We start from the raw sequence: 26,449 nt of genomic DNA, 5'->3' as shown, positions 1-26,449 counted from the left end.
CGAGGCTGCGCCTGCCGCTTCCCTGGGGAGAGCTTCCTTTCACGGGTTAGCCTGGGAAGAGCCAGGGGCTCCTGTCCTCCAGCACATGCTGGAGACGTACCCGTCCTCCTCCTGCCGTCCACTGTCAGGGGCGCACGGGGAGCTCCGGTTTTAACACCTCTGTGTATAGCAGACTGGGGTGTAGCTGTACCCCTCGCTCTGCTGCCTCGGCATGGAAGCACTGGTCTGCGCAAACATAACAAACACAATAAATGAACTGTCAAAAGCTCATTTAGATTCGTTACCGGAGTTTCATTTGCTTATGTGAAAGGGAAAATGCAATGACAGTTGATTGTGCTGCACCCCGGTGCAAGGGGAAGTTTAACCCTGAGAGACCGGCCGGCTGTGGCCTGTGGTTCCGCGCTGTTTCTGAAGTGATCGCTTTTGGTCAGTTGTTGCTTCATGCCGTTTTAAGCTGATGTTGCAAGTTTGCAGTGGAACAAATCTTTATGTGGTTTTGGTTATTTTTATTACTGGAAGTCATATCCAAAGAGGAATCATAAAGTGCAAAGTAACATCAGTGTGGCAGACTTTGGAAAACTGTGCTGGATTCTGTTGTGTTGGGATTAGATAATCTCCACGCTGCACATACTCACTCTATTCCAGTTTACACAAATGAAGAAGTTGTCATAATTGTTTTTCAGCTAAACATTTAGAAGTTTTTTGATGTCACATTTTCTTGTCACATTGGTGAAAAAATGCATTCTGTGTAGCTCTTTAATTTTTCCTGACTTGCTCTCCCTTCCTGTTTTTATCTTCTACTGTCTTTGCCTGTTCCCAGCTCAGTAGGCTTTATTTAACTTGTTGGCATAGAAAGTAACACTAATAATATGATGTTGTTTGAATTATTGCTACTATAGTTGCGATAATAGATGACTGGAGTCATGTCTGCTGTTTGAATGACATATACTTGGGGTTCAAGTGCATGAAGAAGTGCTGGGAGTTAATGCAGACCTTAGTTTTATCAGGGAACAGCTGATGTGCTCTCACTGCCTGTGAGCATGATCTCGCCTATGATAAACACAGGGTAAGAATCTCTGTGTGAGCAGTTCTCACAGAGCAGCAGATGTGTTGTAAGGTTATGTCCTGGCTTGCTTTGTGGTGGTTCATTCCTTTTTCTTACTTAAGAGATTAATTTCTTAGTCATCACAGAAATTTTAACCAAATCCTTCTCTCCAGATTCTCTGTGATTTCTGTCATGTAAGTCTCCTGTAAGTCTCTCTAACTTTAAATGCAACAGATGCTTGATAGTTCTTCAGGAAAGCTGAATTTCTGGCAGTTGTTAGGGGTTCCAGCTACCACAGCATGTTAGGAAAAACAGGGATGCAGTAACTCCCACTAGTTTCAAATGAACTGAGCATCCTCAAGACTTACGTGAGAAACAGGAGATTGGTTGTTTTTCTGTTGAGTGTCACCATGCTTAGTAAAAACTGATTCTTACTTCTTTTCAGAATAATTTCAAAAAAGACTACAGAACAAGATTCTGCCACAGAGGAGGGTAATTTACATTTAAAATTTTATTCTTAGATACGATTGTTTGGAAAACTTATGTTGATTTATGTCTGAGAGCTTAATGTCTATTTGGTGTACCTTATTAAACTGATCACATGATGTTTCACAAACGTCTTGTATTTCTTAGTGGTGGGAGGAGCAAATTGTGCTGGGGGACAAAACCCCAAGGATTTCCTCTGTACTCCTCTGCTGAGGCAGCAGACTGGGGTGTAGCTGTACCCCTCACTATGCTGCCTGAGCATGGAAGCACTAGTCTGTGCAAACATTTTGCCTTTCAGGAGGTAGAGAAATGAAGCCCATGCTGTCAGAAGTCCACAAGTTTTTTTTTTTTTTTTTTTTTTTTTTTTTAGTGGAATCCATTTTTGGACATGCATTTAATGGGCTTACCAAATAAACTGTTTGTAAAGGCATATAATAATAATTAATGGATAAATACTTCATGGCTTTTCTGAGGAGGTTTGAAATAGTGATCCAAGCAGCTGAACTGTTCACTTGCTTATGGATTTGATACCTCAAGCCAATTCTTGCTGCTGAAACTTCTGTAGAAGCACAGAATAACCGTGGATAAGTGCTAGAAGGAGAAGCAGAGGGTGACTCCTTGTATGAAGGGATAGATGTGCAGCCTTCATTTCTGGGCCTGCTGAGACTGGATCACTGTGCAGGCAGCATTACTTGAGGACTGATTTTTTTAATAAATGATTTCAAGCGAGAATCTCTGTTCATCCCGGAGCACGTTCACCTGAGGGCTGTTGCAATAGTTGTTGTATGTGACAGTGGAGCTTTTCTTCTTGCAGTCCTTATTTGGACAAGTTTCTTTGCAGCTATCTGTGCATCAAAATGGTAGGTAAAATATATTCAAGTTGACACTAGTGGAAATAACAATCTAAAAAAGCAGTAAGAGCTTCACTACTTTTATATTGCTGGGATAGGAACATTTAGTATTTTTAATTGAAAATATCTTTTTTCCCCCCTTTTCTTTCTAGAAATAAGTTTGATGTACGGCCAGGTGAAGACATACTGAAAACCATATATGATTGTTTTGAAAGTAAGCTTTTACTTGGTGTTTTGCTTTTCTGGTTAAAGAAAAAAAATCTTCCTTGTATTATATTTAGTAATAAATAAATAGAATTTAAAAATAGACATAAAATGGATAAAGTCTCACAGTCTTTAAAAGCACCCTCTTCTCCACTGTTTAAAATTGTGTCTTAGCTGTCTTATAAAGGTAATCTTTTTTTCAAGTAGCTGGTTTCTTTCTTGTTTGGATTTACATGACTTTAATGAGCCTTAGCAACTTGTTAAAATAAATGAAACCTGGACAATTCCAAAAATCCCTTATTTATAGTTTTTTCTTAATAGATTGTGAAAATGATCTTACAATAAGCTCTCCAAGTGCAATCTGTAGCTCAACTCCTGTTGACAGAAATGCAAAGGGGACTTCAGTACAGAGCCAAAGGGTAAGTTAGTTATGGCAGTGTCACAGCGTAGCGTTGGGTGCAGTTTCACCTGGGTACAAGTTTAGTTCTGTAGGATTTAATTCTGTATGAGTGTTGAATGGATAAGCTCCATGTGTCACTTGTATTAGTACACAGGCTATAATTTAACCTAATGTAATAGTTGTTGGGAGTGTTTTGGGGTTTTTTTGCTGTGCTCTAATGTTAAATATTCTGTAACTAGATTTATTTAATAGCTTATTTTCTTGTGGTTTTGCTAATGAAAGCTTTTCCAGCTTTTTATCCAGGATAGTTAAATTTCTCATGGTCTCAGGTTGAAGCACACTGCCTTATAACTGGTGGTGGGTATGGCTCTGTGACTCACTCCATTGGGGTTGGTTTCAGTCACTTTGCCACATATATGGACACAGTTCTTAACTGTTCAATGGACAGTAAAATTGAAAGATGATTCTTGTATGAATATTTGTTGCAGCTTGTCAACTCCTGATAAACAACTGTTATCTCTACAATAACTTGGTGTGTCTATAACTTAGTTGAAGAGTGCAAACAAATTGAAGGACTTGTTAATGTGCTGTCTGAGAGAATGATGCCAATAATCTAGTTTGTATATGTAGTTTTAATATTTTGATTCTGGTAGTTTTTTGTAAAAATGGGATATTCTATTAATGGCAGTGTTGAAAACAGGCATCCTTATAAGTGTTTGTTTACTTTAGTCTGATGTTAGAATACTGTATAATCTCAAAGTAATTCTTGGAAAACCTCATTCTGACTTAATAAAGGTGAATTAAATTGCTTAAATTTAATTCATTCTAATGAAAAGAGTAAATAGCTTGCCTGTGGACTAGTTGGATGTCTGTTCAAAGCTGCAAATTGATTTTTACTTTACACACTGTTTTACCTGTTGTTTGAAATTTACAGTTAGTTTAGAAAGTCTTATGTGATAGAAAATGGAAGTGTTTAGTTAAAATAGAACTGAATGAGTAAGAATTAAGGGAAGGAAAATATACTGTGTTCTGTAGAAATTCATATTCCTGACAAAACACTATTGCTTTGTCTCATTATTCATTATTGACTGACAGCAAAAGGCAGGGTTAATTAACTCTGTGAAAAGAGCCTGTAATTCTGCAGAATCCTTACCTGCATCACCACTAAAACCAGTCAACAGCAGAGGTTGGTAGCACTATTATTGAATTAAGTTTTTTTGACTTACTATTTCTTGGGATTTTTTAAGGTTTTGAGTAGAAGAATTAAACCCATTCTATCTGTATGGCAGGATGGTCACATGAATCGCCCCTGCAGCCTGCAGTACGTGATTACCTAGCTGATTCTAAAAAACCAAAATCTCCTGTGTCTGAAAAAGAAACAAATAATATATTAAAAAATCTTGAAACACTATGCAAAAGTCCTTCCATGTCTCCGGAACCTGAGGATGATTATGGGTCTGTTGGATCACCTCTTCTTGTGGAGGAATTGAAAAGTTCTCCTGTGCATAAGTAAGTAGAGCTGAACCTGGTGGTGGTGGTGTGATGTTCCCACCCACTCCTTAGAGTAAATTGACATCGTGGTTTCAGTCATTTATGAGCTTGGATTGTGAACTTATAAAAAATAATTCCAGGCTTTTTAGAAAATGTCCATATCTGGGTTTAGAAAGACCAGAATTGTCTTTTATTAAATATTCAGATGATAAGGGTTAAATCCCAGAAGTGCAGTACTCAAGTGCAGGAAGCCTGTTGGAATAGATTTGAACTCCTTTTTTTTGCAGGAAAATGCCCCACATTATCAGCTTCTCAGATAGTCTGTCCTTTTTCAGTGAATCCTATTGGCAGTGTTGATGTTTAAAGTTAATAAAAAATTTGTTAAAGCAGAGATGAGCAGTCATTATTCCTCTCACTCTGAATATACAAATGTTTTATACAAAGTAGAGCAACTTCAGTTGTGATCACTGTCTCCTCTTTGGAAAACTTGAAGCCCAGCTGCCATAGTGGCCAGTGGTCCCAGCCACAGTTTTGCTTTCCTGGAGGAATGAATCGCTGGGGTAGATCATAGGGAGGGACTGACACTGATCCCATTGACTCCCATTGGTGGAGTGAGATTGAGAAGAGAGTGCTCCTAGGGTCTAGGAAACCTGCCAATTTCTGAAGCACATTCTCCTAAAATTAGGAATTTCTCTTGCTGAGCAGCTCTCACTTTTGATCAAGAGTCACAAACTGGCCCCATGTTGCCTCATTGATTTGGACACCTGCTACTGTGCTGGGAAGTACTGTTAACCTGTGTTCCAGCAAATTACCAAGTAGAAGCTCATGCAAGCTCTCACTTTTGATCAAGAGTCACAAACTGACCCCATGACACCTGCTACTGTGCTGGGAAGCACCGTTAACCTGTGTTCCAGCAAATTACCAAGTGGAAGCTCATGCGTAAGAAGTGAGACACTGTCAGCAGGAGAAAATGAGAGCATCTGTCCATCCACACGATACTTTAATGTGCACTCAGGATTCATAGGGTCATATCTGAATGCTGTTTCTCATACACAGATTACACTTTGATGACCAAAATACTCCTGCTGCAGTGAAGAGCCAGGTGGAAGTTGAAAATCTGGCAGGACCTCGGACTGGGAGGGATGAGCAGGTTGTTCTTGTGCAAGGAGCAGAACGTATTGCTACATCTTCTGTACAGAAAGAGAAGTCTTTCTCTTCAGTCATTGTAGCAGCTGTAGCAAAAGGAACGCTTGGAAAAAGGTTTGTTTTGAGGCTTAATATGGAACATAATTGCTAGTAAAATAACCTAGTCCTGAGTACTGGAGAAACATCCTTTTTTCTGTAAAAATGGTCTGGGAGGATGTTTTGGGATAGTGCAACATTACTGAAAAATGCCACTTGAGAAAGAGTTTGAATAGTTGTTTCAAAGTTTTGTGCTGTTAGGATCTAACACTGCTGCTGTTTTTGTCTGCCACTAAAATAGCATGTAGCTGTTGAATAGGGTTTCAGATTGAGCCTGAGATGTTTTGATGGATAGGCTGGAGGATTCAGGAAAACCTTACATGATTCCGAAGTTAGCAGTGATCAAGCAGTCTTTTTTCAGAACTAATAATGGATCTGGCTGGTTAGATATGAAGTTGACTATCCAGAATCTGAGAAAGAAGGAGGTGTAAATACGAGGTCAAAGCAAGGAGAAGCAAGCCTTGCGCTCTTTTTGGAAGCTGAAGGGCAGTGAATGATGAACTTTACAATAATTCTTCCGAGGAATGTCCTGTAGTGTGTTTAGGTGTTCTAGAGTCACCACTAGGTTGGCAAGCTTGAAAGTCACTTTTTTTTCCCCCCTAAATGATGTGAATACTTTGTCCCTCCTTTCTTTAGGTACTCAGCCTCAATATCACCGCCATCACCTCCTCCTGTGAAAGATCAAGATACAGAAATAGAAAATGAATGTGAATTTTTAATTGATGAATCAGATGGTGTATCTTTTAATTCTTGGTTTTCAATACCCCATAAAAACAGAAAATCAAAAAAAGATGGCTCTGCAACTCCTGTTTCTAAAGCTCAGCCCTCTGGAAAGGAGAAGACGGAGAGTAAGAAAGGCAAGAACAGAAAAATACACGTTGAAGCACTTACTAAAAAGAAAGCGGATGATTTGGATGTCAGAGTACATGAGTTCAGAGGAACATCAGAATTAGATCCAGTCTCTAGCAGTGAAGGAGAGGTCCTCAAATCTCGAAGGCAAAACAGTACTTACATGGGTAAGTTATTGAACAGCTCTTCAGACTTCTCCTTCCAGGTCATGTTACTGGATTTTTTGTGGTAGTTTATTGGGAAATAAGGTTAAAGTAGATGGGAGACACAAATGGATTCCTAATTGATGCTTCAGATGCACAGTTAGGTGGTTTGGGTGTATATAAGGCGGTGAGACAGAATGTCTTCACTCCTTGCCACCCTGCCCCCACAGCGTTTCCTGTTAGGACATTAAAAATTAAGTTAGCAATATCGCCTTTTCTTATGAGCAGACAAAGAAGGTAGATACCCACAGACTTTTGCTCCTTTCTCTGTAGAAAGGAGGTTATGTGCTTTGAACTGGAGGGGATCAGTTTTTAGGGATTATTTGAGGAGGGTTTTGTAGCAGGAAGCACTGAAAACTGGAAAGCATATTGAATGTAATATTTATGCCCTTTTTTCTGCTAGGAAATACTGGAAGTACACCAAAAATTCTGGTTTGAGTTTTTCATACACTATAGTTCAGAGAAAGCCTCCTTTTAATCATCAGGGAAAAGTCTGGTTTTGTAATACTTTTTTAAAAAATTTATTCTTTGGTTTATTTTTATGCATTCAGATGTCAACATGTATCTTCATGTTTAATGGGAAAAGATATTAATGTCAAAGTGTTTTGTGTATTGATAGGAAGGGCTAAAAAGGATACACCTCAGCAAGGCTCTCCAAACCAGTGTAAGGACACATCCTGGAAACCAGAAGCCGAAGAACTGATGTTGTCATGGTCTGGACTGGAAACAGAAGCATCTGATGCAGAACATTGTAAAACAAAGGTGATGCCAAGTAAAGATTCACCTGTGCCCTCATCTGATGCAGAACAATGTAAAACAAAGGTGATGCCAAGCAAGGATTCACCTGTGTCCTCATCTGGGCATCAGGAAGAGCAGACTGTGTCTCCAAAAAAGAATATCAAGTCTTCCAAGTATCTGCAGTTGTGGCATTCTGTTCACAAGAAACAAACTACTAAGCAGAAACTTCCAAAAGATACAGTGCCTAAGAGACTGGCAGAAAGTCCGAAGAAGCAGCTTAAAAAATCTGGCAAGAAAAGTGGTAATAAAAAGCCTCAGTTACAAAGAGAGGAGAGTTCTGACAGTGAACCTGCTGAAGAAGAGCTTGAAAGAGAGCCTGTGAATTTGAATGAGGTGTTTACCTCGCCCCTGCATCAGAAATTACAGACTTCTGTGAAGTTGGCTAAATCTGAAAAGCCTAAAAATGTATTGCACACATTGGAGTCACTTAGTGGTGCAAATAACAAAACTCCTGTAAAAGCACTGCAGCATCTCTTAGAGAGCGTGAAGCATTCTGAAAAGAAGCGATTGTCAGCTGAGTCTCCAGGGAAGAAAGGCCAAAAGATTCATCGCAGAACTAGTGAAGGTGTTTGCTCGAACCCTGAGGACACCGAGTCTCAAATGGATTCTGACAACTCTTCTGTACAGGACGTGGCAAGAAAAAAACAGAAGTTATCAGATGTGAAAATAAAAAGTAACAAAAGAAAACGTAACGCACAACGTGGACTACAGTAAGCTTTTTATGTAATTCCTTACAAGTGTGGTATAACTTGGTAGGTAATTAAACACATCTTGTTAACTTTTAAACAATAATGGCCCAATTGAACTATGTGACAGTTTCAGACTGGTTGAATAGCTAATAGAGAAACCAAGTGGTGCAAATCAACAACCTGTTCTCACGGGTGAGTGCCAAATCTTGTGTCTGCTTCTACATAAGGAAACTTGTGCTGGAATTTTTAAAGTGTTCTTTTGAGACTTGAGTGGCAGATCCAGTTTAAGAACAAAAAAAAGACACATATGCACACACAACCCCACCACCTGTAGAGTAACTTCACTGTCAGGTTTGTTTCTTTGTTTATAAATTGAGAAAATACAGTGATTAGTTCTTCAGATATATTTATTTTTGTGGGAGTGACTTTACTAATGATTGGTAATCAAAAGAGAAAGTTTCTTTAACCAGTCTGAGTTTTTAATCACTGTTCTTTGCATTGCTTTTTAATTTTTTTTTAAAAAGTCTTTTTTATGGTTCTGTTCAGTACATAGAATTATCGACCTATTTACCTTTCAGTAAATAAAACTGACATAATGTAATAATATTTTTTTTTTTTTTCTAGAGATTCCTTTGCAGTTGAGAAGGCTGTGGAACATGAAAGGTAATTTCCTGAGTTGTCTGTAAAACTTGCATTTAATCCCACTTCTGCCCCACTGAGACAGACCAGCTGTTTGGTGCTACTGCTGCATTCTGATAGCAGGGAACCTAGTGGAACAGGGATTGTGATTCATGTCTGAGGTGTTTAAATACTGTACTGATACATTTAATAAATTAATAAAATTCTTCTTCCTGTCATGAATAAGGGGTCATAATAGGTTTCCTGCTCTTGGGGATTTATTTTTTTTTTTTCCTTTGAGGCTTGCTTTCACTTTAGTGTGTGATTTTTTCAAACAGAAATACCAGTGCTCCTAGAAATAACGACAATTGTTCTAATAAAATTGCTGTTACGTATAGAACTGTATCTGCAATCCAAACTCAAACGTTTGTGCACATAGATATGCACGTATCTTCTTCATTGGATGGGAACTTAACACAAAGCAAACAGGAGTGGCAGTCTGTGAATTTATTAAATTCTTATGTTGTAGCTACCAAAATTTTTATTTTTTTTATTATAAGTGAGCCTACTGCAGACTTAATTGGACAAATTTGTAGTGTAGGTTTGCTAATTTATCATTGAAATGCATCATTTGGAGTTTAGGTGGGTCACAGCCGAACTTCATTGGCATGGTAAAAGCAGTGAAGCGCAGCCACTGATGGGAGAAGGAGGAAAGGCCAGGGGTCCTACTGCTAAGATTGTAAGAGAAGTCCTGTTGTAAGTGATTTTTTTGCTAGAGGATGTCTGGCGGAGTTACATACATGTTAATTATTGTAATTATTGTAATTTTATGAGGAAGATTCTATGACAGGATACAAATTACAATTTACAAACTATTTCACTGTCCTTTCCTTACGGTATCCAGAACGTTTCTTAAAAGCACTTCTGTAATCATGGTCTATGGAAAATTGTTTGAAAGGTAATGCTACAGAGGAGAGGAGAAAGTCTCTCTTCTGGAAGGCAGGAAAAAGAAAAGGTAGTTTCAAGGTATTTGGGAAACTTGTTTAGAGAGAAGGTGTGCACACTAGTTTGCCTGATGAGTGAGTAGAGGGACCACTGATGAATTTCAGACCTGTGATTCCTAACTAGTCATTTGCTTCAGTGTCCGATTGGTACAGACAGATGTTTAGAAAGCAAAGAAAATCCACTCCACATGTTCTGAAAAAAACTTAAATTTGCCATTCTTGGTAGTGCTGTAACGTTCCTTTGACATTTAACGTATTCAAGCAAGCGTATTTTTTTTCTCTTTGCAGTGGGCCTGTTCTAGAACATTGTGATAAATTTGCTTCCAGAAGTCGGTCTAGTGAACAGGATAATACATCTTCAGGTAATGTTTAAAGTTTGATATTTTCTTACATTTTATGTATAAGCTTCTTATAAGCTGTAATTGATGGTACAGTAGCCTCTGTTGTATTCTGCTTGTCCAGAATAAGAAATGCAGATTGTGTTGGCTGTGGTCACATTTCTGCCCAAGTACGTGATACAGTGTGCCAGCTTTACATTGTATTAGCTTTGGAAGGACAAGCACTGCGTGGTTTGGCATCAAACCTGCCAGGATAAAGTTATCCTTCCAAAATACTTTGCACAAATTTTGCGGACTCAGTTTGTACCAGTTTGGTGTGTTGCTGTGTGATGATACTATAGACGATCACTTCAGGCCCCACTAGACCAAATTGTACAGCCCTATGGAATTGTGGCCTGTTTGCTTAAAAATATTTAATTTTCTCTTAAGTTTCCCCATACAAGTTGCAGGTATTGTCATAATGAATATGAGACTTGGGGACAGAGAGTCTTTTTGTTAGTATTTTAGAGCCAGTTGTGAATGTTATTAGTTCATACAACGCTTTCCTCGGAGACCTAGTTTTGTGTGTGTTCTGGTAAGAAGCTTCTACTAAAGTTAGACTTGGGTAATGTAAAGCCAAATGACCTTGCACTTTGATCAATAAAATTATACACGTAGTTATAATTTGCCAATGTCTGTTTTATCAGAGGATGGGTCTGAGGAATGTATTGTTTTCATGTAATTTTCAAGCTTACACTGTTTAAAAACTATTTACATGTACTGTTTCTCTGCATCGGTTTCATGTATGTTTAAAGATGAAAATGTTCCCACTAACATGGGAACTAACATGATGAAAGATGAAAATGTTAGTGGGAAGAAGAGTGGGACTTCTGCTTGTGTTACCATTGGTTGTTTCTAGTGGGTATATTGAATGAAAGTCAGGCATGGTAAATGTCTATGGTGGTGGTTTTTTGAATTTATTTTCAGATAATTCTGAAGACTTGAATCGTCATCTAAGAGATCTGTTGTCAAACAACAAAGCAAGGCATAAAATAGGTGAGGTTATTTTAACATATCTTAACATAAGTGCATAAATACAAACGCATTAAATACCAACCTGGATGTAAACTTTGCTGAAGGAGGCACAGGAAAACAACTAGAAATGGGTTCATATGTTAATAAATATTTACAGGTAAGGCTTTGTAGTTCTACTCTAACCCTGCTCTAATTTTTAAGTTACTTTTAGAAAGTTTTAGTGTTCCTTTTTTTTATTACTATATTCAGCAATTATCTTTTTACCTGTCACACTTCCAGTTTTCATTTAATATTGAGTCAAGACACTGCTTGCAGTTCAGTGAGAACAATGAGAGTTTGAATTAGTTTTACACAGTGTAACTGAGGGTGCAAGTAACCTGCCTTCTCTGGTGGTCTGAGTCCGGATAGGATGGAACAATGGGCGTGCAGTCGATGGTAGAGCCATACTAGTCTGTTTTTATTGGGTTTTATTTCCTTTGTTATTATTTTATACGCAACACTATAGTTGTCTACCTTCAAAAACTATTTCAACGAGGTTTTTTTATTTACTATTTTTATATTTAGCATTTAAATTATTCTTGACTGTCCTGTTTTTTAGCTGGGACAGAGCTAGGTTTCTTTCTAGTAGCTAGAATAGTGTTGTGTTTTGGTTTCAGTGTGGGATTTGTTATGAGAAAAATGTTGATAACACAGCAGTGTTTTCAGTTGTTGCTGGAAGTCGAAGGACTCTGTGTTTTGCTAGTCTACAGGCGGAAGGTCTAGGAGGATGAGGAATATTTAAATTAATAAGCTAGACTGGTATTTGGATATGCCAGTGGGATATTCCATATCATATAATATATGATATATCATATATATAATGTAATATATTCAGTATATTAATGAGGGTCTCTCTCCTGTGGGTATTTGCTCCCTCTCTGGCTCTTGCATGCACTTTCACTCGTCTGGGATTGCAGTTTTGGTTTTGGGATTCTTGAGCCTCTGAGATCATTATCTGGGAATGGGCCAGGCCTGGTCAGTGGGTGGTGAGCAGTTGCACTGCGTATCACTCATTTCCCTATTTTATATTATTATTAGTTTTATTTCAGTTATTAAATTTTTCTTACCTCAACCTACAAGTCTCCTTACCCCTCAAATTCTCTCCCCTATCCCCTGGGGACGGGGGAGGGGTGGGGGAGAGTGAGCAAGTGGCTGTGTTTGGCTGCCTTATTAACTAATTTGCTCTCAACTCCTAAGGGGCTTTTATTTTTTCTTGCAAACACTGAAAAATCAAATCTTACTGTATTCATACATGGCAGCTTAGAAAAATTGAAAGTTGAGACTATGTAGTAAGTAAGTCTGAAGATAAATATCTGTGTGGGCTATCTATTGGCAAAAGTGCTTCTCTTCTGGACCTTGGAGATGGGACTTAAGAATCTAGAAGCGGAGGGGCTGCTTCTGCAGTCTCTGCTACTCCTCTTGCCGTAACCAAGGCAGTGCCTTTTCACTGTTGCTAATGGAATCCCTTAGATTTGGCAGGTTTCTTAGCCTTGAGAGCTTTGTCTTCACAGCTGCAGCATGTTAACTGCTCCTTGTGCTTGAGCCCCTAATGTCTGTACCTCGCTGATTCACTAAGATACATAGAATGAAACCTAATATAAGGTCAGCATAGTGACTGTTTAAGAAGCAGGAGAGTGAAATACTGATGTATGTAAAAGGCGGCTTTTGGCAATACTTGGTTCCCTTTTCCTGTCATGGTAGCAATGCGATATAAATATAAGCTGGGAAGTGCTGACCTCCTGATATGGAACAACAGGAAAGGATATTTAATGTTTTCCATCTCTGAATTTCCTTTCGTACCTAACGTGACTGATTTCCTCCTTTAAATTAGTGATGCCTTCCAACACACCTAACGTTCGGCGAACAAAAAGGATACGACTGAGACCTCTGGAGTATTGGCGAGGCGAGCGTGTAAATTATATGATGAGGCCCTCAGGTACGAGTTCCAAAATACCTATTTGCTTTCTCCTGGTAGGGCAATAGAGAAAAATCTGTGGGTTGATCTTGCACCATGGAAGCTTTGAGACACTTGAGACACTTTGAGACTTTTTTTTAAATTAGATTATTTATGGTCTCCAGCTACTTAGTCATCTTTCCATGTGGTCTTTTTCTCACCTGATACTCCTGTGTCAGCTGGAAATAGTATCAGCAGAGCAGGTTGCCTTAACTTTTAGGGAAGAACAAAATTATTTATCTGTAGTAGTAGGTTTATTACATCAAAGATTCTGTATTAAACCAGAAAAAGAGACAGCGTCCTGGGTCATACATTGGAGCATTTATCTTTGTGTGGGGATTGTTCTCCAGAGCAGATACTATAGTATTTTATCCACTCTTGGTGTTAAATTCCCTACCTGATAGAATATATCTTGTTCCCATGTATTTTTTCTGACAATTCAGCCAAAGTTGGTCCTTTCCTTATTAATCAGTCTGTTTGAAAATAGTACTTCCTTGTATTCCTAAAATTGGTATTTTCTCTTAAAAATTGACTCTCATGCCATGGCTTTCTGAAATGTTCTTTGACTGAAATATGATCAAATTATTTTCAAAAAGTCTCAAGTTGCTTTGCACTCCAAAATAACATGATGTTGAAAAGCTTTTTTGTTTGTTCTGGCTTTCTAGAGCTATCTGAAAAGTTCATCATCAAGGAGATACGTTCTCAACTGAGATCTTGTTGGCTGTGCAAGTTTGTAAAGTTATTATGAGTTAGTGAACTATGTTTACTTTTGTTTGTTTCAGGAGGGCTTGTGATTAGTGGAATAGTGTGTCCAGAAACAGAACCTCGCAGGAAGATTAGACAGAGGAGGGGAGGTCCCAAGCAGAAGAGAGATGAAACAAGTATGAAGACAGACTTTTTTTCCTTTTGATACTTAAAAGAAAAGATACAAATAATCTGTAATCAGATACTCTATTGCTGTAAGATTTTTCTCCTGTAAAAACTTGATTCTCTGTCTGGGTGAAAATAATTTTATAATGGAATGTATTAATGTGATCTGATGTGGAAGCACCTGGTCTTATTGTATTTATAGTAATGCTGTATAATCTCATTGTAAAAACTTTTAACTTCTCAGCATTAGAAAGGAAGAGTTACAGGACATACCCAGGAAAGTTGTGGTGCCTTCAAAGCAGAGGTTAAAGAAAATAAGCTGTGCTTCTGTCCTTGTTCAACTCATTGATTAGTGATGCTGATGTGCTTAGTTTCATAACAAATAGTTAAGGTATAAAAACCTGTTCATTTTACTGATACCTGTAATATCACATCTGAAAAAGCAGCAGATGCTTTCAATAGAGTTTCAAGCTATTGTAGCTTAAATACAAAAACATAATGAGGTAGGTGAAGAGGGAGCCTTAAGAACAGTGCATAAAGTAGTCAAAAGTGGGCAGTAAATCTCTTTAAACAAACAGGAACAGGAAGCTTTGCTAGAGCCTCTTTGGCCAGTAGGTAATAAATATGTAGGTAGTGCTCAGAAAAGGGAGATAGATTCAAAGTCCAAAAACCAAATTAATTTTGCTGTGCTTTCTGTGGAAGGTGTTTTGATGCTAAAGAACCTTTCTTTATGGGGACTGTCCAGAGCTTTTGTTTGAGACTGAAACATTTCTCTGTGAAGTTACAGAACATATAAAACAAATACTAACAAACATGGAAAATGTCATGTGGTCTTGACACAGTTCTAAAACAAATCAGGGAGAAATAAGGAAGAAAACAATCAGTGGTACAAATTTATAATTTTCTAGAGTGTTGCATATAAGTTTTATTCCTTACCTTAAAAAGAAAGTAGTAGGACTAGAGAAGGTTCAGAGAAAGCTTGTCAAGAACATGGAAGGACTCCCATACAAGGAGCAACTACATGGTGAGGGCTCCTCAGCCTTGAAGAGAGGACTGCGGAGGTGTGAGAAGGACCTATAAAATCACGAGTGGCAAGGAGAAGGGAAATAGAAATAAATTGTGGTTTGTTTTGTTGATTTTTTTGTTTGTTTGCTCTTAAGCACAAGAATTGGAAGGTGTGGAAGGAAGATAGTGAGAGCTGAGTTTTTCAAAGAAAATAAGGTGGCTTTTCTCACTATGTGTTCCCTGCCCAAGAATGCTGTGGATAAAAACATTTATGTAGATTCAAGGCGAGAACTAGATAAATTCACAGAAGACTTTAAATAATAGCTCTAAATAAATTCTGTGAGCTCCATGTTAGAGGTGGGAAGTGTTCCATGGACGTGCCATTACTCTATTATAAACATTTTCTGGAGGTGGAAGAGGTACTTGCTTTTGGCCATTGATGGGAGACAGGATCCTGGTCTAGATCAACCTTTGATCCAAGTACAGCTTATGTTTAAATCATTTGCAGTCCATGTAAACCTGAGTTGGTAGTGACTGTTCATGCTGTAACTTAACAAGAATTATTGGTTGCTTTAGGTGCATTTGAACTATCTTTTAGAAGTGATGGATTTCCTCTTTAACAGACATTCATCCTGAGAGATAATCTTTTGCTAGCATCCTTGGATTTTAACTGATGCATATAAGGACTGTCAGCTGTGTAGAATTGCTAGGACAAAGTCCTAGATTTTATTGATATGATAAAAATTTCTGTGGTTATAGCTATAGAGTTGCATCTGTTGCTGCTTCTTTGGAACAAAGCTATTTCAAACACAGTAACTTTCTGCCTACCCCTGACTGTCTTGGCATAAGAGTATTTAAGCAGCCGTGAGTGCTTATAAAGTGCTATAGCTTGCCTCTAACGTCCTTATTCTGAGTGCATTTAAAGAAATTTCCCGTGCACTGTGGAGCTAAAATTGTCTGCTGAAGAGAGTTCTGCAAGGGAGCTTTGGGATATTTATTCTGTCATGAATGTTCTCCAGTATCTCTTTTCTATTTGAAAAGTGTAAGGTTGTCATCAAGTCTTAGGCTATTTCCTTCTCTGGAAAAATCCTTTTCATTACAGAAATAGTTCTCTGATTTACAACTGACAGTGAGATTTCTGTAATGGTATTTCTTGAGAAAAGGAAAATTGAACATGTGCTTATTCTTTTGAACACTTTATCTCTTAAGTCTCCTGATGCCCATCAGCAGTATGTAAAAGGAAAAACTTGTTCTTCATACTTCCATCACATATTTTATATCCTCTCTTAATATCCTCTCAGCATCTGTTGCTAGAAAAGCACTTTGCTTAAAACACAGATACTTTTGAGTAAATACTATTCATTAATAGCACAGGATAAATAGTTGGCATTGCCCTGGAAAATTATTTAGGATTTAGAGAGCCTTTATCTATTGCACACAGAAAGAATTCCAATTAAAATTACATTTCAAAAGAATTGTTATGGATGATTTCTTTTTATTTGAAGAAAATGTATTCAGTCTGTTCAGTCACTTAATAAAACAAATTTGAATACTTATGTGTGAAATCTGAAATAGTGGAAAAGTTGTGGTTAAATAAGTTTTTAAAATGTAGAGTGATTATTTTTCTGTTTTTATTTTGATTTTCTTTGTCTCCTCAGGACGTGAGATACCTGCAAATTTGAATCACAGCTTAGCTGATACTTCTAAGCCAACCATTGTACTGGACCCAGAAACAAATGAGGAAGTACTTCTGGGTGAGTTGGGGGATGTGACCAAGGGCCTTTCTGAATTATGTGGTAAGTATTTAGAATGATAAGAGAAAAAAAATGTTCATACCACATTGGGCAAAAAGAAGTGAGCTGCTGAAATATTCTTGCTCTTCTGGAGAAAATTCTGAGGGAGAGACCAAAAAGTGTCCCGATTTTTCAGCTAAATATTGAGTCTTGCTCTTGGGAGTGCTGCACTGAAACAATATGTAATGCCATATGATTTAATAAATAGTTACTGAGCAAGTAATAAGTCTGATTACATGTTGGCAATAATGTTAATCTCCTGGACTTTCTTTGTAGAATGTGTTAACACTGAAAGCAGTCACTCATGCTTCTTCAAAGATGAATCAGTAGAAATATATAAAAATCTGAATACATCTGCGTTTGCCACTGGTAGATTGATTTTGAAACCATTTAAAGAAAAGGGACACCAGTTTGTCCATATGGATACAATAGTAAGTATGCTTTTTCATATTTTTATAGAATGGACTATGTAAACTGAAAAGCTTAGAACGGTTAGAAGTAGCACATGAAGTTGACAGGTTTTTCAGGCTTTTTTCCCCTATAATGCAAATAAATACAGGAAACATTAATGAATCATTTCAGGTGTGAAATCAGTTATAACCAAATAAACTTGCTAGAGTTACTTTGCATGCACATTGCCCTGCTTGTTTCACAGTAAATCTATATGTCCATCTGCGCTCACTATCTGGATCTTGCAGGCAAGAGAGAAGTATCAAATAAATAGAATTGACCCCCACCCTCTTTTTGAGTTGGACATCTTATTTTTCAGCAGCGTGGGGAAAAAGGGTTGCAACTCTGCGAGCTTCTTTGTTTTTTGATCTTTGTTACAACATGTATGCAAAACAAAGATTATGATTTCTTTTAAATGTTTGCAAAGGAAACATTGCTAACCTGAGAACCCTTTGGCTTTCATTAAGGTTTTCCACGTTATCTGTGGCAAAATTATTGTTACCTTACATAAGACATCATATTATCTGACTACAGGGGACTACTTCTATGTTCCAGCAGGTAAGCACACATGTTTAAAACCAGTTTGTTGGAGACGGGTGAGACTGAATTAGCATGCTAGGAAGCAAAACCGAGCTGACTGATGGGAAGAGATAAAGTTTGAATAGAGAGGAGGAAAGTACAGGGTTATGAAGGAAGGAGTGTAACCCAACAGTGGATGTGGGCTGATGACCTAAACTTTCAGTGCAGTGATGCAAGCACTGCTTGTTTATGTGCGTCAGCCTCATAGTTGGTTAGTTTTTAATAACATTACCAAGTTCTAAGAGTGAGTTTCTCTTGATATTCTGGTTCTGTCCCTAGCTATAATGTTGGGGAAACTTCACAGACAGCTTAATATAGTGGTAGTTGATATAATTGTTTTGGTCACCATCTGTTTGCTTTTTTTTCTGCATAAAAGTATGAAAATCCATTTGTATCAGTTCACCATATTTTACACTTTGTGCTTGATATGTAGAAGGTGCAGAATGTCTTGTTGAATGGATTGTAACTTCATGTGGGTTTTTGAGAATTTAGACACCTCTGATTTTGCCCTTCTGAGATAAAAGTGGAATGAATTCCATATGGGAAGCTGTCCTTCAATGGGTAAGACGCTTGTCAGGAGAGTTTGGAGTAGCTGCTGTAAAGCAGGCTGTTCGTGAAGCTGAGGAGAGTTTTTGTACAGCTTTCTTGTGAAGGGGCTAGGTTAGAAAATGACAAGCTACAACTTGCTTTTCCATTAACTTTTAACCATGATGTCCTGATTGAACAATCATTGTTTAATTAATGCTTGGTGCTTTGAAGCTTTTTTTGTTTGTTTAAATCTTAAAAGTTCAGGGGTCTGCAGAGACAGTTTTGTAGTTTGCTTTTTGGAAAGCAGGTTATATAAACTGCTGAAGGTTCCATATGGCCATAAGGATCTGTACTTCATTTCCATTCTTCCCTGCTTCTTGATGGCCTGTCTCATTATGCCTGGATGGGCAATTGCAATGATTGTGTCAGGTGATTTTTTTGTAATTTATCGAGTGTGGCTGCATATGAATGGTAGGATGCTGCTCATTCCTGACATTCAGTGCTGTTTAGACATTTCTGTATTTGTGGTCATGTTAGTATGTAAATCTTAAGGTGAAGATCTGCAGGTAAGCTTCCATGTGCAGTTTTTATTGAGATTTTTTAAAGGAAAAAATGATAGTAAATTCAGTCACCTTAAAGTTTTCTTGTGGGTTTTGAGAGCTCAAGCCTGTTGCATTCTTTTAAGTAAAAATCTTCTCAGGAAAGATGCACTTACCACAGGTTAAAATAAATGACACTAGCTGTATTCCTTGTTATCTCTTTGAAATGCAATGACATGCCTATAAGCATGGCATCCTAGCTTAGGGGTTAATATCCCTTCTGTTAAAATATATGAAATAAAAATAGACTTGGCTGAAGACAGAACAGGACTTCAGAAATTACTGGTGGCTTCTAAAGAAAACTTTCTCTTTTTTTTTTTTTTGTAGGAAATGGATATAACATACGGAATCTTCTGAATGAAGAAAGTGTTCTTCTCTTCACACAACTCAAAAAAGACAGGTGAAGGACTTTCTACAGAAACATTCGCTGAAACACTTTTCAAGCTTTTGTATGTTTTGAAGTTCTTTTTACGTACACAAAGTGTTTGAGTGTGCCCAGCTTAACATTACAAATTAATACAGAGCACCTGAAATCAACGTAAGAAGAACTAAGAAAAAAAAACCCAAAAGAACCTCAGTAGTTTGCTATCAAACTGAAATACTGAAATGACATGCTGACGGGCCTCACTCTGCATCAGTTACCGTTCTTGTGTCATCCAAAGACAGGAAGATATATGTATAGATTTGTGGGTAAAGCATGTTGTTTTTCCAAATTGTATTTATATGCCTAATCTCCCTCAAGATGCTTAGCACTTGAAAAAATTTTGATGTCTTCAGCTAACATCTGATAGTCTTAACGTCTGCCTGGTGCAAACTGCTTAGAATAATCTCTATTTAAATGTAGGACCATGCTGTTCGGGTTCCAGTAATTGTTGTCTAGGAGATGGGCTGCTGGAATGCTTATGTGCTGGGGTTCAGCTGCCTTCTAATATGTTAATGACAGGCATTTCTTCCTTGTCTAGCAGATGTATGATTAGTGCCTCAAATCCGAATTGTAAAATGGGAGCTCTTAAGTAGGAGCTTATTGGTTGTATCTTTTGTATAGAAGCTAAGGCTTGATTAGCTCTGAACGTTGTGGATAGCTTTATTTTGTGTAACAGCAATAGGTCATTGACAAATGTATTACTTTAGTATCTCCTTTTGTTTTGTTTGCTGTGTTCCTGGATAATAATGAGGACCTTTGGGAAAACTGTAATTATACTGTATACTCCAGAAGCCAAGTCTAGACAGCAGATGGTATACATAGCATTTGTCTCCGAAGCTCTTCAAGGTTCCTTCTGGCTGAAGATAAACTACAGCTATTCTGGTAGGGTGCTTTCTCTCTGTGGTCACTGCTGTTCTAGAAGAGAAGGAGATAGGGAAAATTGAATTGGAATCGTAAACTTTAAGGACTTGAGGATTGAGTATTGACCTTGTAAACAGTCTTAGCCACGATCTTTATGCTAAATCTAGAGTATACATTAAAGTAGGAAAGGTGAATTGGCTTTAGTGCTTCCCTTATGCTTTCAACTGCCAGCTAACTGTGTGTCTGTGAAAGGGCTTGGACACCAAGATTACCATGCCTCTGTGAAAGACCCCTTAAACTGGAGAATTTGAGATAATTTTTTTAAACATTCTGGTTCAAGCAGTAGTTGCTATGATTAGTGCATATATAGGCTGACAGTGGGATACTTCAGAGAAGATACCTGCCAGCTTTGCATTCACGGCTAGGTCACGCTTAACTCTGAGAAGATGAAACAGCAGAACATGCCTATTGCCGTTTAGTGCTTCCTCTGTCTTGGTAAGAACTATTTGCTCTCAAAGTTCAGACTGCACAGAAGGACCTTTTTTATTTTTTTTTTTCCCAGCCTCAACTTCTGTAAGCACTTTAAGAGTTACTTTTCTTAAAAAAAAAAAAAAAGGTAATTTAGTTACAGCTGATAATAATTTGATGTTGGCAACTTTTCTAAATTTTGGGCTTGGGTTGGTCTCTTCAAGGTCAGCAAGATTAAAATATTGTCCCTTCAGTGTTGGAGCCGTACCAGCTACCAGATGGGCACACATGCTGTCTCCATTGCTTCAGGGGATCCCACCCACTAAAACGTTTAGTTTGTAAGTCTTTCAGCTCCTCAGGCCTGCAGAGGTCTGGAAAATTGCCACTTGGAAAACAGTACAGGGCTAGCATTAGACCAAAGTTCCTCTGCTCCATGCCCAAGCATGTCTCCAAGCGGTCAGGGCATGGATGTGGTGATCTCTCAGCCGAACAGCTCATTAGTTCCAGCTGAAAGGCAGAACAAGACCATTTTTCAGTTGTGTTGAAGGCCAGGGGGTTCAGAAGGAACATACCCTGCAAATTTTCTTCTGCATGACCTGTCTGCAGACTGGGTAGCAGAAGGATACTTTGTTAAGCAGTTAGGGAACATTATGGGCTACCGAGTTCATGGCCCTGAAAGAAAGTGTTGGGCATGTGTTGTGAAAACCTGCTTCTTTCCAGCAGTGTGTTCTACTTTCCTGGGCTCAGATGGGAGGTGATGCATTGCCCTTGTTGTGTTAGGCACCGATGTGTCTTCCCCCACTGCACTATATAGCAATGATTTGAGTGGATTTTCTTTTGGGTCATGAGTACATGATGAGAAATATATCCTTCAGGATGTTTTCTTAAGCAGAAGTAGTGTGTGCAGACCTTTTCCTGACACAAGCTGGAAAGGGGCAGATGTTCAAGTGCAGGTTTGAGGTCAGCATGCCATGAATGCCTGTTTGTGTTTTTCTAATTCTATGGCTGGGAGTATCAACAGAATAGGATGAATTTGGTAAAACAACTTTTTAAACTGGATGGTTTTGTTGCTTTCTGGCTAGTCGGTTTCTTGGGAGAAATGTCCTGTATAGTTTGTGGAGAACATTGAGTAGTTGGACTACATCTCAAAATGTTTGTTTGTTTGTTTAAGTAGCAAAAAAATTGCCAAGCCTGGTGATGTATTTAGGATGTTACTTTAGTTTAGCAACAATTCCAATATTTGTCACTAGATGGGGCTTGAAGCACAGCTGTTTGTCCTCGGCTGGCATCTGTGTTCAGTAGGGTTGGTTTTGGAAAGGGAGGACAAAGAATATGTTGCAGATGGATATAAATTCAGTTGAGTTCTGTTGCAAGGAGGTGTAAATCAGTTTCCATTCATGTTAGGCGTTGGCACTGAACCTCGTGAAGTTAATTCTATTAACATGTATGTTGTACTAGTTGCAACCACTTACTCAAAGTTGTTTTTTAAAACATTAGTGCATAGCAGGAGTTGAGTTGACCTAGGCAGTTCACTGTTTATCTGGATTACTTTTTTTTTTCTTCAACTTGACACTTGTGAAAAACTTGCTTCCATGTCATTAGAGCGAATGTAGTGTGAGGAGATGCAGGAGAGTGTTCTGAGTTCCTGGACTCTATGGGTGCTGAGTGGTGCAGGGTGGCAAACAAGACTAACTGGTCATTAGTTAAGAAGAAGCAGCTGGTGTTTCACCTCTACCTAGTCTTGCTTTGGATCCTGCTTCTTACATTTTTGTGCTTATCAGGCTACTAGTAGTTGTGGGCAACCTTTGGTGGTCTAATTTTTTCCTTTACCAAATGGGACATTTCTAAGAAAGAAAAAAGTCACCTCAGAAATGTGGGAATTTAACATTCTTCTTCCTGCATATGTGTGATCCTTTTTACCAGCATATTTTCTACTCTGCTGAGTCATCTAACTTCCACCAACTACTGTGATGGTTTCAAATAAATATGTGACAAAATTAGTTATACTTGGTAAGATGCTGAAGTAAAAGCCTGTACAGAGCATGTTGTGGTCTGTAGCTTAAACATATATTCTTAGGGATTCTATAATGTTATATGCCTGTTGTAACTTTTAAAACAGCTTTTAAATTATTTCATAGACAGTAATGGCTTTAGGTATTCAGCTCAGATGGCACAACTTTTTACTTACACTAGAGTACAGAACATCCCCTCTAATAGTAGTAGAGTTCTGAGCCAGGTTTGTGCTAAGTTGGGCCAAAGTTGATTAGCCAGTGTAACGTGCTGTGGAGTGAAGTTGGGAGTCACTGTGAAAGAGATGTGGCCTTTTCTGTTGCCTGTGCGGTACACATGCCGTTCCTGTATATTAATTCATTGCTTTCTGTCAACAGTAATTGACAGAGCTGGAAACAAAGGCCAAGTTCACGTTAGTACATACATGTATTCTGTGGTAGGTATTGTGGTAACAACTAGAGGCTCATTTTCAGGAGCTTAACTGACAATGTCCCACCACAATAAAAAGTCAGATTTTTAAGGGCTTTGACTCCCTTTGAAATAAATTACATTACTGGTTTAGTGGGTTCTTTTGACAATCTATCTTTTTGTAGTTTTATTTGGTTAGAAAGCTGTTCTTGTTTTACTAAACAAACCTTTTTTGCAGTTTAAAGTGGCAGAGAAATGGTTGCAAAACTGTCAGATATGTGTGCACATCCATATTTATACAACTTTGTAAACATAAAATAGGAGAATATGAGCTGAGTAATTACAGAAAAATAAACAGCACCAATAAAACAAACTATTGAGGCACATATACAATTCTTCTATTTTTCAGGTACACAGCTGAATTGTTTATCTGCAGATGATTTTAAATTAACATTTGGGGAATGCAGTAAACCTAAAGAGCTGTTTCCTCTTTTCATAACAGCTGAAAAGGCATTTCAGCATGAAGAAATATCTCTTACATTTCTACTGATGTATAGACTCTGTTACATGATGTCTTTTGTAATACAGGATTGGCTTTAAATGGTGATTGATTGCAGATAATACATCGAACTGAAGAATATGGAACATGCCTCTTTAATGGTATTGACAGCTGTTGTAACTGAATATCTTAGCCATTCCAAGCTGGTACGTTTCCTCTTCCAAGTTTCCCATCACTTCATGGATATTCACAGCTATAGTCAGAAGAGATCTCAAAGCCAAATGCTTCTCAGGTTGCATGGAAAAGCTTGATTTAGCATTTGACACTTGACAACAAAGTGATTCCTATGGTCCGATTCTAAGATGAAAACAGTAGCTGGTCATGAGTCAAAACAGATGGCTGCAGGTTTTTAGGGAACGAACACGTTAAAAGGAATGTCTGCAGAGCTGCTCTGTGTTCTGAAGCCCTCCCACAAAGCTCCTGTTCGGGTTTGCTTCATTTAAACTCCTGCACCCAAGTAAAGGCGCACACTGAATGTTGTAAAACTGCATTTACTGTGCACTTCTGCAGTCTTTTCTTGTTTGGAGCACAAGAGGGGCAATAATTGAAATGAGGAGCTAAAACAAGTGAAGTGTTTACTTAGTCTGACTGTTCAGTTGAGATGCAAATGTAAAAGTGTTCACAGAAATCATATTCATGTCCTGAGTAAGATCTTTAACTTCTCTTTGCAGCCTGGTAGGTAAGGACTTTTAAATGTGAAAACTGAAGGACTGCAGTAGTCCTGACAGCTATTTAGGAAGCTTATTAAATGGGTACAATAGCTGTTAACACACATTATTTTATTTAGCTTATTACATTTTGTCATGGTGTTTGAACTTGCCTTTTCCTGTGTTTTCATAACAGTAGCTGAAATAAGACTTGATCAAGATGTCAGATGCGTGGTGTGGTGGGTTTAACCTGGCTGTCAGCCGAACACCACTCAGCCGCTCGCTCACCCTCCCCCGGTTGGATGGAGGAGAGAATCAGAAGGGTAAAAGTGAGAAAACTTGTGGGTTGAGATAAAAACAATTTAATAGTTGAAATAAGGTTCCGTTTAAATTTCAGAAGGAACTTCTTTACAGTGAGGGTGACAGAGCACTGGGACAGGCTGCCCAGGGAGGTTGTGGAGTCTCCTTCTCTGGAGACATTCAAAACCCACCTGGATGCCTTCCTGTGTGATCTCATTTAGGTTCCTGCTCCAGCAGGGGGATTGGACTAGGTGATCTTTCGAGGTCCCTTCCAATCCCTAACATTCTGTGATTCTGTGATAAAGTAATAATGACAATAATAATTATGATAACAGTAACAATGGGATATACAGATGAGTGAGGCACAGTGCAGTTGCTCACAACCTGCTGACCGTTGCCCAGCCCGTTCCCTAGCTAGCAATGCCAGAGCAGAGAAAATCCTGAAACTGCAGTCCCAGAAGAGTGAGAGAGAGCCCGAGAGGTCACTGGTCAGCCCTCATTAATATACTGAATGTCATGTGATGTGATATGGAATATCCCGCTGGAATATCCAAATGACAGTTTGGGTTTGCTAATTTACTACGCTCCCCCAAGTTTCTTCTGCACCTGCAGACTAGTAAAACATGGAAATTTAGGAGGTCCTTGACTTTCTTAGTAACAACTAAAACCATCAGTACATTATCAACATTTTTCTCGTAACAAATCCCATACTGAAACCAAAACAGCACTATTCTAGCTACTGAGAAGAAAATGATCTCTATCGCAGCTGAAACCAGGACACATGGTAACGCTGTGTGGGTGTCTTCTGGAATCAACGTGCCATAAAGAGAGAAAGGAGTGATATGAGAGGTGTGAATATAATGAAGAGCTGTAGTAGTATCCAAAGGTGTTGCAGACTGGCTCGTTGAAGTTGTGCAAAGGGTTTTCAATGAAATTCAGTAACTTTTGGAAGAGCAGAAAGTGATTTTTTTGAATGGCAGGGGAAACCTTTCCGGTGTCAGTGCCATGAGAACACGGCTGTCTCTGCTGGTAACCTAGACTTTTGGTTGGGGATTGTAGGAGTGCTATGATCACGTGTGTTTAACGAGTATTGAGTCATCTTATCTAAAATGGCAGGATTCAGCTAATGAACATGATGTATAATCCACTGAACAAGAGGTTTGAACTTAGTGAATTTTATCCTTTCTCTATGTTATCATCACTTTTGTGTAGTAGTACAGAGGGGGCAATTATAAGAAAAGAAGGTTAATTATGAAGAAGTTTTTTTCAAACACGATCTGAACTTGAAATTTTATTGCTGGCAATGAGGGGGCTCCCCTAGGATGCAGTAGCCTATACGCTGGAGAAACTGAGCACTTCTATATTTCAGTTAGTGCCAAGTCAGCTCTGAGGCTAATTAATCAAAACAAATTTACCATTAAGCCCAGGAAGGAAGACTAATTAAGTAGCCAGTTAAGAAAAAGTGCTGAAGGAAAGACCAACCTTAAGGGGAAAGTATGAGACTCCCGGCATTGGCCCATGAAGGACAATTAAGTGATAATTGCAGAGGCCTTTTTGCATCCAGCGAATGCTCTCTGACTTTTATTATGGCTGATTTCCTTCGTATTAGGAGAAGCAGACATTCTCCTGTTGGGCAGCTAAGCTTTGCTGGGTGCTCTTAAGGTAATTCGGAGGTAAAGCACAGAGGTCGCTGCAGGAATAAATTAGGACACAGCTGCCAGAC

General features: G+C 38.4%; 1 protein-coding gene across 1 annotated transcript; it reads left to right on the top strand.

The window, feature by feature from the left end:
• Positions 1–1,490: 1,490 nt before the first annotated feature.
• Positions 1,491–19,449, top strand: CENPC (centromere protein C; the record flags this gene model as incomplete). The annotated part of the gene is made up of 18 exons (XM_029084549.1): positions 1,491–1,537; positions 2,535–2,596; positions 2,908–3,005; positions 4,082–4,172; positions 4,276–4,495; positions 5,534–5,737; positions 6,356–6,739; positions 7,395–7,533; positions 7,594–8,279; positions 8,883–8,921; positions 10,169–10,242; positions 11,185–11,253; positions 13,103–13,207; positions 14,008–14,106; positions 16,759–16,854; positions 17,170–17,324; positions 17,811–17,901; positions 19,377–19,449. Coding segments are annotated over 18 exons (2,732 nt in total), but the record flags the coding sequence as incomplete, so codon positions are not given.
• Between the last annotated feature and the right edge of the window lie 7,000 nt (positions 19,450–26,449).

The sequence above is a fragment of the Antrostomus carolinensis genome, unplaced genomic scaffold (assembly GCF_000700745.2).
Source record: "Antrostomus carolinensis isolate BGI_N321 unplaced genomic scaffold, ASM70074v2 scaffold2664, whole genome shotgun sequence".
Lineage (NCBI taxonomy): Eukaryota > Metazoa > Chordata > Aves > Caprimulgiformes > Caprimulgidae > Antrostomus > Antrostomus carolinensis.
Note: the sequence above shows the minus strand (reverse complement) of the source record. Positions and strands in the feature narration are given on the sequence as shown.